Raw genomic sequence first — 14,664 nt, 5'->3', positions numbered from 1 at the left:
ACAAACAGAACAGTCTAATTTTGCAATTGTGAACATTGAGCCAAGCAACAATGAGAAAAATACTAGTGTAATCAAGATTCAAACTGAATGGAAAATAAATGGAATGACTGCGAAATAAGCTAACAAAGCAAAAATAGTGCAATGGGAAAAAAACATGCAGTCTCAGAAAAATACACTAGATTTCTAGCTTGTTTTCCTCAGTCTACCACATTCAGCAAAACTGAAAGCAGTCAAGGTTTGTCATTTTAATCTGGTATCAACATCCACTGTTTACAGTTACTATAACTACTGTAGTACAGTTGAAACTGTCCGCTGTAGGGTATGCATGGCCGCACTAGTCTACACATGTACATGCTCATTGCTTACTTTAACCAGATTAAAGAATTGATCAAGGTAAGTTGTAGTTTTGTTGACGGTAAATTGCATAGATTATGTGTTTCAATTATGTGTTTACATGGAGTTGAATTAAGTTGTTCAAGGCATGACATTTTAAGATTTGTTAAGATTATATTGATTTTGTTTTAGTTTGCTTCATTTGTTTGTCCATAAATAGTGCTATATTGATTTAGTAACAACGATCAAACATCTTTCCCCAAAGTTCTACAGTCAAATTTGAGGGCAATGTCTGCAGAAATACCACAAAACCGAACTGTGGTTGAAACCAGTTTAAGCCCAAAGACAGACAGTTTGGGGTCTCAATCTGTCGGCTCTGTTGTCCCGCATCATGAAGAAAATCAGTCGATCCGCCAACTACCTCTAGTGAGTGAATCTGACCACAGTTTTCCATATAAGTCGGTGAGTCAGGAGGCGTTTGAGGAACAGCGGATATCTGAAATGGGCAGAGCCACCTGCCAACCTGCCCAACATATCATGTCTCAAAGATCCTCATCCCCTCAGGAGGTTAGTCTCTTTTGGTATTTACATTTTCATTCATTTGTATTGTTTATTAATGAGTTAATGGACATGATGAATGCTGAATGTGGCCTTTAGAATCTCAGTAAATAATGTGCAAGTTGGAATTTGCAGGTGTGTAAGATGTGTAAGATGAAGCCATGTTTATACAGAAATGTATTGTCTTAAAGGGTTGGTAAAATGCCATTTTCACAAGATGTAAAATAAATCTCTGACGTCCCCAGTGTGTGTGTGTGTGTGTGTGTGTGTGTGTGTGTGTGTGTGTGTGTGTGTGTGTGTGTGTGTGTGTGTGTGTGTGTGAGAGAGAGAGTTTTAGCACAAAATACCTCACAGATATTTTTTTATAGCATGTTAAAGTTGTCACTTTTTGAGGGTTTGCACTGTTTTGTGCCTGGCCCTTTAAATGCAAATGAGCCGCTCCAGAGGGCGGGGTTTCAAGAGCTCTTGAGTCTTTTGTGTTTGCATCTGCCATTACCTCACGCAGACACACTAAAATGACAGAAACTGTTCTGTCTTTAATGTTAAAACGGAGTCAGACAAAGATGGAGAGACTCAAGAAGAAGTGACAACATGTAGAATGCAACAGGACGTCTCTGAATGGTTAGTTGATGAATTTATGTTGCTGATGTGGAGTTAACTATCTTCAATTAGCATATTCTGTCATGATAATCTATAAATCGCTCGTATAGGAACTGTTGTGAGATGCACACAGAGTGACTTTCTATTGCATGTGAAAAGATGGATGCTAAAGTTTGAGCTGACTCAGTCACAAATGTGCTCGACTACAACAACTTTTCCTCTTCTCAAGATGGACTCCGTGCTCCTGGGGGCGGGGGTTTATGTACATTTTAGGGTTGCTGATGTCACTAAACCCGGGAGGAATGTCGTGTAGTCCCTAGTACTACCAGCCGTTTGTTGTAGTCCTTTTCTTTAAAAGCAAATATCTTTCTTTGTTTTGAACTTTGAGCGTTGTAACTTTGCAGATGTTGTTTATGCTCAAACATTTCACACTAAGTTAGAAAAGTGAAATCATACTCAACCACCCCTTTAACTAATACTATAGGCTACCTTTAGATGGCATAAAGAAATCACAGGTAAACAGAAAAGATGTTCTGATATTAAATGGTCCTGACTTTCACTCTGAAAAACACTCAGATACCTTTGATATTTGTATTTTGATATGGTACGGTAATGGTACTGCATTTTGCAGGAATTATTATTTATTTTTTTAAATGTTAATCGTTATATAAAATCACAAATATTTTTATTCAGTGTGTATTTTTTGTGTGTTTAAACAATTTTTGGTTACACTTTATTTCGATGGTCCACTTTAGACAACCGAGTAACTTTGCAATGTCAACTCATTCTCATTAGAGTATTAGTAGACTGTTAGGTTAGGGTCAGTAGAATAAGTTGACATACTTGCAAAGTTACTTTTAGTCAGTAGAACGTCTGTTAGGGGAGCATCAAAATAAAGTGTTAGTAGATATTATTCTTTGTTTATGAATGAAATATGTCTTTGGTAAACATAACTTGCCGATACTTTAACGTTTTTGTTAAACTGCACACATTCACACCCCAAACATTCTTATTAGAAACATGTTTTTTTTAAATAAAATAAAAAATAATAATAATAAAAATCGAAATGGGTGTGTAATTTACGTTGTAGAGTTAAATGTGCAAGTACCGTCAAGTTATGTTTACCATAGACCTCATTTCACTCATAAATTGGAAAACCCATTATAAAAACCCATAAGAAAATCTGAAGGGAATTTAGTCTTTTTGACATACATCTGGGTTTAAACATTCTCGAACAAGAATAAATGTAGGACGGGACTTGATTTTCTCTCTGGGGAATTGATTGGATGATTGGATGTTTGTGGTTTGCTATTGGTGGATCTCATGTGAGTGACAGGTTGTCCCGCCCTCACATCAATAGAAGATATTTTGCTGCTTTATTTAGATCAAAGATTATGAGGGCACATTAATTCCCCCAAAAATGTGTGATATACATGGATAAATAATAAATCCTGCAATATTCCATTAAAAATAGGAATTGTGGGTTTGATTTCACCGTGATTAACTGTGATTATTTGTAAATTAACTGTAAATTAATAAAACCTAAAAGTAAAAAAAGTTTGATTCTAATCATTTTAGATATAAAGAAGTGTGGAATAGTTTTGTTGCAACACTTGCTAGTGACTCTATTAGCTTGATGCAGATTATGGAGTATATATTTACATTTTGAATCTCAATGCAGATTTAGATTTTTATATCTCTGTCTGAACAGAATCCAGGCCAAAATGAGCTTCTCCTTCAGCGTCAGGTGAAGCAGTTGCAGAGGGTTTTGCAGGAACAGAACACACTGCTGTCTCTCATCAGTCCAGGTATGACTGAGAAACTCTCATGCATATAACAGTTGTTTATGATGGTTATCTGGCTGAGAAAAACAAATCTTTGCGAAAGTATATTCATTCTTTAGGGTTTCATTTCTGAAATGCTGTAGTTTTCTAATTATACTTAGAGGAAGCGTAATGCAAAATTTGTATCTGTTATTAGACCTGTGGCATTTGCACTACAACCTTTTTTTCAGCTTTAACCACCAAGCCAGCACTGCAAATGCAGTATACTGTACCTATCGCTTTAGTTTACCACTGTCATTACAGAACCTTCCTTTCTCTTTCAGGGCTGATTTTATCTCCTACATTCTTAGCGCACTGGCAAGCCCAGACACCTCCGAGCACTTCAGAAGCTGATCTCAACAACACTACTGAGAATTTAGATCCCTTCAAGGAAAGCTCAACCAAACCTTCATATACTGGCCTGGTTGAGAATAAGTCAGAAGCTCTGCTGGCAACTAATAACAGCAATGGTAGGAATCGAGAAGTCCTTTATCTTACAATAGTGTTGAGAATCAGTTTGACATATTCTCTACATATAATCAAAACAATAATAATACATGCAAAAAATATATAGTAACATAGAATGCAAGTAAAACAAAAACTTGGACATTTCTTTCTCCTCTGTGCCTGACAGAGAAGTCTCTAGAATCATAACTTTCCAGTTAAAGAGAAACCAGACAACTATCTGTGACTACAGATCATGAGTCACATTCACAAATACATCACTCACATCAGAATGTCCAAAATGTGCAAGACACGTTGTGTAAACAGGAGATAAAGCTGTTAAAAATGCTTCAGTGTGACGTGCAACTTCATTTAAAACTATTTGAAATGGCATATGACTAATTGTTTTGTCATTATTATGCATACAGCTTTCATAACCTCATACTTTTTAAATAGTTAAATAGTCAAATAATACGAGGACATGAGTAGAATGCATAATGAGAATACATGGTCCATTTGTGAGTTTAAAATTGTCACACCGCAGGACAATTTAGAATGAACTATAAAGGCAAAATTATCATTTAAAATTATTACAGTGCATAAGATAGAGACTTTTGCAATATACATTCCTTAGTGTTTTTTTTTATAAACTAAAATCCAGACTTTAAAAAATAAAATAAAAACATTTAAAAAAATAAGTCTTGGACATGATGTCATGATGTGTCAAGTCAACTATTCAAAATGTATTAAACGCAATACAATTGCAAATAATTTACTAAAAATTCCCCTCAACAGTCTTTCCAAGAATCCTCTTTTTCAGCTGGCATGCTTGGTTCACTCATCTGCATTGTCATCTGAAATCTCCGGTTGTTGCTTCTCCAGCAGAAAGGGGAGATACATTGACATGTATATCTTCTTAAATTTACTGCTGCTCAGGCAGTACAGGATTGGATCCAGCAGGCAGTTCAGATAAGAGAGACAAAGAAACCCATCGTACAGTTTAACGACAGCAACTTTTTCCTCTTTCATTACAAGCCCATTCATCTTTAACTGCACCGCTCTTGTAATGGCATACGGTAAGAAGCAGACGGCAAAGACGAGAACCACCGTAGTGACGAGGAACATCGCTCTCCGGAGCTTAGTCTTGTCACCCACCGACCTCTGAATGAGTCTATTGATAATCCGTATTGAGCAGTACACAAGAACAAAAAAGGGGATCAGAATCTGGGTAAAAAACACAATTTCCCTCAGTAGAACGACATAGTTGAATTCCTCATCATGTTCATTGCTGTTGCACCTGATAAAACTCTGCAACATGGCCGGAATAGTCAAAATTCCCAGTAGCACCCAGATACATATCGAAATCTGAGGTGATCGTTTCAAAATCCTTAGGGGTTTCCTCCTCCCTGGATGGACTACGCTATAATATCGATAAATGGAGATGACCGTCAGGAAAGCGATGCTGGCTCCTCGGTTGAGAAACTGCAGAAAGAGCTGTACTTTGCACACTACCTTATTTTCACTACATTGCTGAAAGTTATACGCCTTTACGGGCAATCCAATCAGCAACAAAATGTCAGCCAGGACCAGATTGAACAGGAAAATGTCAATGGTTTTAGATTTCCAGAACTTGAGCTTGAAGATGAAGAGATGGATAACTGAAATGTTCAGCAGGATACCCAAGATAAACTCCAGCCCAACCACAGAAGAGTAGAAAATATACAGCGCTCGGCTTTTGTCGATGTTCTCCTGACAGTTGTTGTCCGCGTCGCTTGAATTCTCCATATTTTACAGATCCCTGGTCTGAACCGCTTCCTAAAGTGTGTAGATGTTGAATGTCTGTGCTCCCAAAGCAAAGCATTTTAAAGCTCCTCAGTCTTAAAGGCAAAGCCACACCTCCGCCTGAGCGTTCAAGTCTCAACCTGTTGAGAAATGTCTGATGTCACGAACTGCTTTGAAAAAGACAAAAAAAGTGCAGTCATCAAAGACAACTGAAGTTTAAATCTTTTATAGAGCACTTAGGGAGCCTGCACTGATAGAGATCAAGTATCAGGAAGGTTGACACAATGGACAAAGCAAACAAAAAAAAAAAATTGTTTTAAAGCAGCTAAAGACACAGTCAAATCTATTTGCAAAGATCATAATAAGAACATATTTAGGCAGGACAATGGTGGGCGTGTTGACTTCACCATGCAAGTTATAACAAATGTACATGAAAAAATTTGATGGTTATTGATATTCTTTCCTAAACACCTTGTACAGTCTATTTAGTGGCTTGTCCAGACAAGCTTGAACAGATATGTGAAAGAACGAAAAAATAGCTGAAGGGCAAGTATTGCCTTTTAGGACATGACCTGTTTAAAAGATTTGCCACACCTTATATATTTGCACAGCAAGCCGACTTTTAGTTCACTATTACTAACACTGCAGACGTTCATTTCTAAGAATTTATATCTTACATAATGTTGGAAAGGTGAATTCCATTTAAAAAAATTCTCGAAGTTCAGGTTACTTGACTTCTTGTACACTAAACTATGCCAAGAAGTTGAGTCATAATATTACATGAGATCTCCATTTGCATGGCAGATGTTGCACCATCAGCAGAGCTCAGATGCTTGTCTCCTATTGAAGAAGAGTCTTCAGAACCTGCACGAGACGACTGTCCTCTTAGCCCTTTCGGACTGAGGCAAGGTCTCCCACCAAACCCAGAGGAAAGGTATTATATGATGCAAAAATACTTTTATAAACATTGTTATGACTCTAAATTGTGACTGGATGAGCCACTTTTGAAGTGTTGTCAAATGCTGAAACACACACTTGACCCACATTTAAATATAAAGTTATATAAATCAATATAACAGCCTCAATTAGGCTAATTACTTGGTTGATATTTTTTATGATTAATTTAACTGTTTATTGATATTCATCCTTATATTGCTGTTCTTTTTAAAATAAAAGCAATAAGCCATTCAGGCCACTTAAGAGGCTAATTGGTTTCACATTCACTATCGTTCAAAAGTTTGGGATAAGATTTTTCCTAAAGACATTTTTTTTCATCAAGGATGCATAAAATTAATTGATCAAAAGTGTCAGTAAAGAAATGTGCATTGCTACAAAAGCAATGTAATGTAATTATATTTCAAATAAATACAGTTATTTTTAACTTTATATTCATCCAAAAATCCTGGAAAAAAATATCATGGATTCTATAAAAGTATTAATCAGCAACTTGTTTCATTGCTATTAATAAGAAATATTTCTTGAGCAGCAAATCAGCATTATAATGATTTCTGAAGGATCACGTGACACTGAAAACTGGAGTAATGCTGCTGAAAATTCAGCTTTGACATCACATGAATAAATTACATTTTAAAATATATTGTATTGTAATCATATTTCACAACATTGCTGCTTTTACTGTGTTTTTGACCAAATAAATAAATGCAGCTTGGTGAGTGTATAATAGAAGACTTTTGCTGTATGTATAGTATGAGAGCTGTACAATTTAAAAATAAATATCATTTAAACACAGGCCTATTCGACCAGGACTGAGAGAGGAGCAAAAAACATTTGAAGAGTTTGTTGAAGAACATCTAAAAACAGACCAGGCTGTTCTCCAAGATGAGAATCAGGTATGAGCAGCATTTCAACTCTTAAACTCTCGTGCAGATTAAGTGTGTTCTAAGCATTATCCTTTCTGTTTTACAGGCTAGTACACAAATCAGAGGAGCAGAGAAGAGGAATTTTCTTCGTAAAGGAGAAGGAACATCTAAAATTTCGAAGGTTAAGGACTGCTCACTAAGTCTAAAGAGGAGATGTTCTATTAGTCCACAATTGATGAACATGAAGCCCAGTCAGCAGTCAGTACGACCCACTGAAGAGACACCAAATAGGAGCAGTCCTGCACTAAAGGTTGTGGGAAACCTCAGTGACCAAAAACCTGGCCTCGAAGACTCTCTAAAGAAGACCATTGCTCTACAAGACGATTATTTTTCATCAAACAACAAAGGGAAAGTCAAAGCTTTGACTGCTAATATTGCTAACAATGCAGTCTCACTTAAAAGTAAGCACAGGGAAGGAGTTGTGAGGAATTATGGTAAAAACAATGGAAGTAAGCCAAGTGGATCTGCTCCGGCACAAAGCAGGAGTGTTGGCTTTAAAAAAGTTAATGACCACATTGTCAAAATCCATGAGAAAAACTGTCTTACCAAAAACTACCGTCAAAGTGGACATACCAAAGAGACGTCTAAAGAAGTCAATTTAATCGATGAGGTGATGGAGTCACTGGCTCTTAGTGAATCTAACGACAGCACAAGCAGCGAGGACGGACCCAACTCTCAGCCTCACAGTCCGTTTCCTCGTTATCTTTCAAGGCACACGGATCACAAAGATCAGAGTCTGGATTTGTCGGATGGAGACTATGCTAGCGATGCCCCGAGTGAGACTCAATTCAATGAAGAACATCGCACTTCAACTCCTACGTCTAGTTCTTCGAGCTTCAGCAGTGATTCTGAACTCAAGAGCTTAGAGGGGTTTATGGGTAACTGCTCCAACAAAACAGAAGAAAGAGGGACCTACATTGATTTTAGACCACCTTCTGTTCCTGACACTCACACAAAGACATTTCCAAAAGTCAAGGTTACTCCAGAAGACATCACACATGGCATGGAGAAAGATAAACCACATACTTCAATCAGGTTTTATAGAAAGATTATGACTTTTACCAATTTTTGGGTATTTTGAAGAGAACTCTATGCCCTGAAACCTAAGTCAAGTCACCTTCATTTATATAGCGCTTTTTACTATACAGATTGTTTCAAAGCAGCTTTACAGTGATAATAGGAAATGAATGCAACAAAGATTGTTCTGGCTGTACAGCAGCTCTAGAAGAAAGTCATTGTCTAGCTTAAGTACCCAGACAGCAACATAGTGTCAGACCAGATCCGGCCCACTTCTGGTACGTGTGATGTGGGCCGTATCTGGGCTGATACTATTTTGCTGTCTGGGTATGTTTTTGATTCATTCATTTCCATTGTAAAATTAATTAGTTATTAGCTTAGGGACCGCTTACAGAACATTGTTTTCAACTGAAAACAGAACAAGTTTTAAAGTTTCGAAGTTTCTATCTCTGATTGAACATATTCCTGAATTTGACTAGGTCAGAGATGGAAGAGCATGGTTTCAAAGGAGAGGATGGCTGCAGACCTTTGCTCAGGCTTACGAAAGAACTTCATGAACCTCAGGTAGAAACAAGACATTTTAGACCAAAGTTTCCTCCTTTTTCACATCACATGTGTGATCTTGTAAGAACCACCACTTTACTTTTTATACACTATTAAAGGGGTGGTTGATTATGATTTCAGTTTTTTTTTTTTTTTTACTTTAGTTAGTGTGAAATGTTGCTGTTTGAGCATAAACAACATCTGCAAAGTTACAACCCTCAAAGTTCAAAACAAAGAAAGATATATGCTTTTAAAGAAATCGTTTTTTAAGGACAGCAACAAACGGCTGCAGGGACTAGACAACATTCCTCCGGGGTTAGCCCCCAGAACACGATTTATAGATTTTTAAGACAGAATATGCTAATCAATGACTAGAAGATAACTACACACCAGTAACATAAATTCATCAACTAAGCATTCATAAATGTCCTGTTGCATTCTACATTGTCACTTCTTCTTGAGTCTCTCCATCATTGTCTAACTCTGGTTTGAACATAAAAGGTTAAAAGTTTTTGAAATTTTAGTGCATGTCTGTGAAACTCCGCCCACCAGCAGCTCTTTTGCATTTAAAGGGACAGACACAAAACGGTGCGTTTTTGCTCACCCTCAAAAAGTGACAACTTTAACATGCTATATAAAAATATCTGTGTGGTATTTTGAGCTTAAACTTCACACACACACTCTGGGGACATCAGAGATTTATTTTACATCTTGTGAAAAGGGCATTATCACCCCTTTAAAATACAAGTTACAAAAGAGGGGGGTTTCACAGCAATTTCATAGAACCATCATTTTGGGTTCCCCAAAGAAACCAGTACTTTACAAACCCCAACTTTTTCCACTATATAGAACCTTTCGTGCAGTGGAAAGTTCTTCATGGAACTATTGATGCCAAACCAGAACCTTTATTTTTAAATGTACTTCTTTTTTTTGGATCCTTACATGGTTTAATAGCAATATGCATTCAGAAAGTACTTCATCATGTTTAAATCACTGTGTTTACTGTAGGATCTGAGACAGCAGATCTCATCTCTGAAGCAACAGTTGATGGAGAGAGAGTCTCACTGGTCACAGGCCCACAGTCTCCTCCAGAGCCGTGTGGAAGCCCTCATCCGAGAGAACCGGGAGCTTCACAGCGGGTTTAATGTGAACAAGAGTTTGTCCCTGACCGCTGGTTCCTCTGCTCCTCATGATGGATCATACAGCGCAGTGAGAGTAAATTCAAACCTTATTCAATAATGATCCACAGATTAAATATTGGATTTAAACTATATTTTTTATACACATTTATAAATCTACTTAAATGTCCTTATTTGAACCAAGGCCAAATCCTGGCTAAATCTAAGCCCTGTCTGAAACCAGGCCATTAAGTTTTGTTTTCAGAGAAATCGAACTACATTTAAAGAGGTTTATAAAATATTTCCCAATATTGTACACTTTCCCTTTGAACTTTGAAGTTTATTTTTATTTATTGAAATACAATTTAAATATATAACTTTATTTATTATATTTAAGTCTCCTATAGTTTCGTTTTATTATAAGTGCCTATACATTTGGCAATTTTGCTCAAGGGAAATTTCTTATTTTAAGAATATTTAGATATATAGAAAGCAGGACAAAATGAAAATGATCTTTTTGAATAAACATACGGTTGATTACACTCTACATGTCAACTAACTCATTAATTTGCATAACTTTCATTAGTAGACTGTCAGGTTAGATTTAGTATAATATGTTGACAAGTAGGTGCAAAGTTACTTGTAGTCAGTAGAATGCTGATAGGGGACCATCAATTAAAATGTTAGCAAATATTAAGCAGACAGTCTACTACTCTAATGACTGCTAGTTGACATGTACTGTAGTTGCAAAGTTATAGAAGAATGTCGAAATAAAGTGTTACCGAACATACAGGCTCTGAAAAAAATATTGTTATCTCATATACCTAAATATTTAAACATGGAGGGCAATATTTCTCAGCCGGTTATGATCTTTTCTCAGAACAAAAACACATCTCTATTTATATATGCCTCAATGAATAACATATGTTGTGCTTCAGTTTGAGAAAAGCAGAGAGGAACCACAGAAGACCCCTCGTGTTAGGAGCGCGACTCCAGCCTTTCATAAACCCACCATCCATAGGACACAACAGAGTGATGTTAGTATGCTAACATTATTTATGTGCATGGTCTTGCTATAAAATATGAATTAAGAAAATATTATTTTACTTTAAAGTAAATATTTCCTTTTTTATTTGTGGTCTTTTGTTGTAAGGACCCATACAACTAGTTCAGCTAAACTCAATTGCTATAAAGCCGTTGAGGTGTGTAATGTGTTCTCAAGTGCCCTTTAATCTCTTCAGAAATAATTCATGTTGACTCTCAAAGCCCAGTGTCAGATAATTGACTCGGCTCTTTATGATTAATTCATGCTTGCGCAATGTATCTATAGCCTACCCATCTCCATTTCATACAGTGTAAGTGTTAAATCCTGATTTTATTTTGTAATTGTTTGCCCTGTTTATAATTTATGAACTCAAAGAGCTATAATGAAACAGAGAATAAATGCAGAATCACTTTCACATAATATATTTATTCAATCACTGTGCATGTTATTGTGCATACAGCTCATAATATTTATGCAAATTAATAAATCAATTTCCTTTTCTTTTTTTGATATGTTAATGGATAACAGAACAAAAATACTGATATTAGTGGAGTATACTGTTTATTGAAAAATTTAATTTTTACAAGTTATTCTTGGTTCTTGTTCTTTGATGCAGGCAAATGGACGCTGTCTTACCAAAGCTAACAGGATAGCAGAATGCTCAGCCGACTCTTTGAGTACGTATGTTTGCTTTCTTTTTCATCTCTTATGAACTAAAATACAAGTTGTCATCACTGAATCTAAGCCTACGGTGTTCAACTTGCTATATCTTGTGTGTTATGTTTTTCAGAAGGAAGGAATTCTGCACTTTCCACTGACAGTCCACAGAACAGTGGCGTGAGTGGCGGAAAGGTATTTACTTTTCTCTTAAAGGCACAGTTCACCCGATGCAGGCAGTCAACATCAGTACTCTCAGAGCATGAAGGAATGACACACACTTAACACAGGACACTCTCAGAAAAAAAAACGTATAAAAGCAATCACTGGGGCGGTACATTTTCAAAAAATACACTTTTGTTCCTTTTAGGGGCTAATATGCACCTCAGTGACAGCTTTTGTACCTTTTTATCCCATGTATCACTCATCATGACCGAATAGATTCTGACCCAGTTTCTATTATGAAATGCGCAATGCATCATAGTATCATAATGACACTTTTGTTCACAGGGAAGTTTGTTTTATCGTCATACTGACTGCAATGATGTATCCCAGGCCAGAAAAGACAAAGTACGGGAGGAAACTCACTATCCAGATGGAAGAGTAAGGAAGGTGTTTTGCAATTAGAAATTTGTATTACGCACATCTTCCAACCCTTTTTCAAAACGTTCTACTTTCTCTTAGGTAGAGCGTCTTTTTTCGAACGGATGCCGTGTGATCACATTCCGCAATGGAACAAAGAAAGAGATTGGTGTTGACAAGTCGGTCACTGTTTCCTTCTTCAATGGAGATGTTAAACGCACGCTGGCTGACGGGACTGTGGTGTGTATCATGAGGCCCTTAGATAATAAGGATGTCTTTTCAAGTCTGTTCCCACATTTACTGCTGCTATATTGCAACATTTCAAAATTTACTCATTATCTTGTGCTCAATCACCAGAATATTTACATGTTCCTACAGGCTTAAGCTTTCAATTTTGTGTGCCGTAATTCACCACGCCTTTTGTCTTTGTTCCTGAATTTGTATTTTTCAGATAAGTCTTCAGATCAGGGTTTTTATAGTTTTCAAAATGTCTGTTTTTTTCTTACCAAAAAAATGCTTTTTTTATACCAAAGCACCGCAAAAAAATAATTAAAAGTAGTTTAGCTTTTTGTTCATGCTTCAAATGCACAACATCCAGGCAAATTATTGTTTGGTTTTGCCATTTAAGTTAACAATTAAACTGTTTTAAATTTCTAAGTTAACAATTGTATTTCTTTGTCTAGATATACTACTATTGTGACGCTCAAACAACACACTCAACCTATCCATCTGGTTTGGAGGTTGTACAGTTTCCAAACAACCAAAGAGGTTAGAAATAAACATGTTCTTTTGTTGACATACACTGTAAAAAATAAATAATAAATACATTTTTAAAAACTATTGGAATACATTACTATTTCAGTCTTTCTACTTCAACATTTCATGTTTAATTCAATGTGTTAATGCCAATCCACACTGCACAAACGCTGACCAACAGCGACAGACGCTTCGGTGGGTTTTGTCTGATCAGTGTGTTACATAATGTTTCCATGTTCAGTCTGCTTTTGTCGGGTCGTGTAATGTCTGAGAAATGACGCACTGTAATCTGGTGATTGTTGGCATTGGTCTTTGTCTGTCAGTGCAGTGTGACCCTAGTGAAAAAAAACTATACCAAAATGTATTTAACATTAAAAAAAGTATACTACAAAACCATTTTATTACTGATATATTGCTTTATCATATTACTTATATGTAAATGTATTACTGAGACTTACAGATATAAATATTATAATTAAACTTTATTTGGAGTACTTACTTCTTTATTGCAACTAAGCACATTTCTCAATATTAAGCCTAAAATGTGTTTTATTATCACTATTATTACGGATAGTATGATATCTGTATAATATCAGTCTTTAAATGCAAGATATTTAAAGTGTACCAAAAGTAAATTTTAGCACAATCATATATACTTGCGTATGTCTTTAGTTGGACTTCAACACTATTTCCAGATAACTAAAGTACATTAAGTACAGAATTAGTTTCCAATTTAGCAGACTTTAAGTATAATTTAGTATAGTAAATGTACAATTGCAGGGTATTAAGTACATGTATGTAAATGTATTTGTAGTATACTTAGCTTAAAATACATGTATTTTAAATATTTGTATTCATTTTTTTACTACAGGAATTAGCCTTTACTTGCAGTTGTAAATATTTGTAAAATTTAGGCTACTACTTTCTCAGTGAAAGTATTTCAAAATGTCAGTGTAAATTGAATTTGGGATTTTAAATGTCTGAAATGTTCCCTAGAAAAACACCATCCTGATGGCACAAGGGAAATATCCTTCCCGGATGGCAGCGTCAAGATTCTCCACTCCGATGGTCGAGAGGAAAGCATTTTTCCAGATGGAACTATTGTCAAGATATCACAGTAAGATGAATGCCTGCCTTTCCTGTTTGTTGGTTTGTTTCCTTATTTTTTCTGCTTATTTTTTATGTACTCCCTCTCTCACACACTGCTTCCACAGACATGGTGAAAAGATGGTGGAGTTTACTAATGGGCAGAGAGAGATCCATACTTCACTGTACAAGAGGAGGATGTACCCGGATGGAACCGTTAAAACTGTCTACAGGGATGGGAGACAAGAGACAAAATTCTCATCTGGGAGGGTTCACATTAAGAACAATGAATGCCTTATAATGGACAAAAAGTGAACTTCTAATTTTAGTTAATTTTAATTTTATTTATGTGTTTTTTTTTTATGTAAATCATCTACTGTAAACTCTTTGATCTAAACATATCAATAAACTGTAAATGACAATCGGGTGACCTAAGCCTG

General features: G+C 36.0%; 2 protein-coding genes across 4 annotated transcripts; one reads left to right on the top strand and one right to left on the bottom strand.

Moving 5' to 3' along the window:
- The first annotated feature begins 266 nt into the window (after nt 1-266).
- LOC306983898 (uncharacterized protein) lies at nt 267-14,654 on the top strand. 3 transcript variants are annotated; one of them, XM_079584727.1, is made up of 17 exons: nt 267-393; nt 599-900; nt 3,203-3,299; nt 3,599-3,784; nt 6,345-6,474; nt 7,291-7,390; nt 7,467-8,455; nt 8,917-9,001; nt 9,989-10,189; nt 11,037-11,135; nt 11,760-11,820; nt 11,934-11,995; nt 12,311-12,403; nt 12,485-12,622; nt 13,066-13,150; nt 14,135-14,255; nt 14,353-14,654. In XM_079584727.1, the coding sequence occupies exons 2-17, from the start codon at nt 622-624 to the stop codon at nt 14,537-14,539; spliced, it is 2,913 nt and encodes a 970-aa protein (XP_079440853.1). In that variant the 5' UTR covers nt 267-393; nt 599-621; the 3' UTR covers nt 14,540-14,654. The 3 variants fall into 3 exon arrangements, with proteins under 3 accessions (XP_079440853.1, XP_079440852.1, XP_079440854.1); XM_079584726.1 differs by having other exon boundaries at nt 9,989-10,195; XM_079584728.1 differs by lacking the exons at nt 267-393; nt 599-900 and adding an exon at nt 1,378-1,512 and having other exon boundaries at nt 9,989-10,195.
- On the bottom strand, nt 3,788-5,606 carry gpr31 (G protein-coupled receptor 31). Its single transcript, XM_079584729.1, has one exon. It carries the CDS (start codon nt 5,541-5,543, stop codon nt 4,593-4,595), a length of 951 nt encoding a protein of 316 aa, XP_079440855.1. The 5' UTR covers nt 5,544-5,606; the 3' UTR covers nt 3,788-4,592.
- Nucleotides 14,655-14,664: the final 10 nt, after the last annotated feature.

This window comes from Phoxinus phoxinus (genome assembly GCF_949152265.1).
Source record: "Phoxinus phoxinus genome assembly, chromosome: 16".
Taxonomy (NCBI): Eukaryota; Metazoa; Chordata; class Actinopteri; order Cypriniformes; family Leuciscidae; genus Phoxinus; species Phoxinus phoxinus.
The sequence above is the reverse complement of the archived record's forward strand: the minus strand, read 5'-3'. Positions and strand labels throughout refer to the sequence as shown.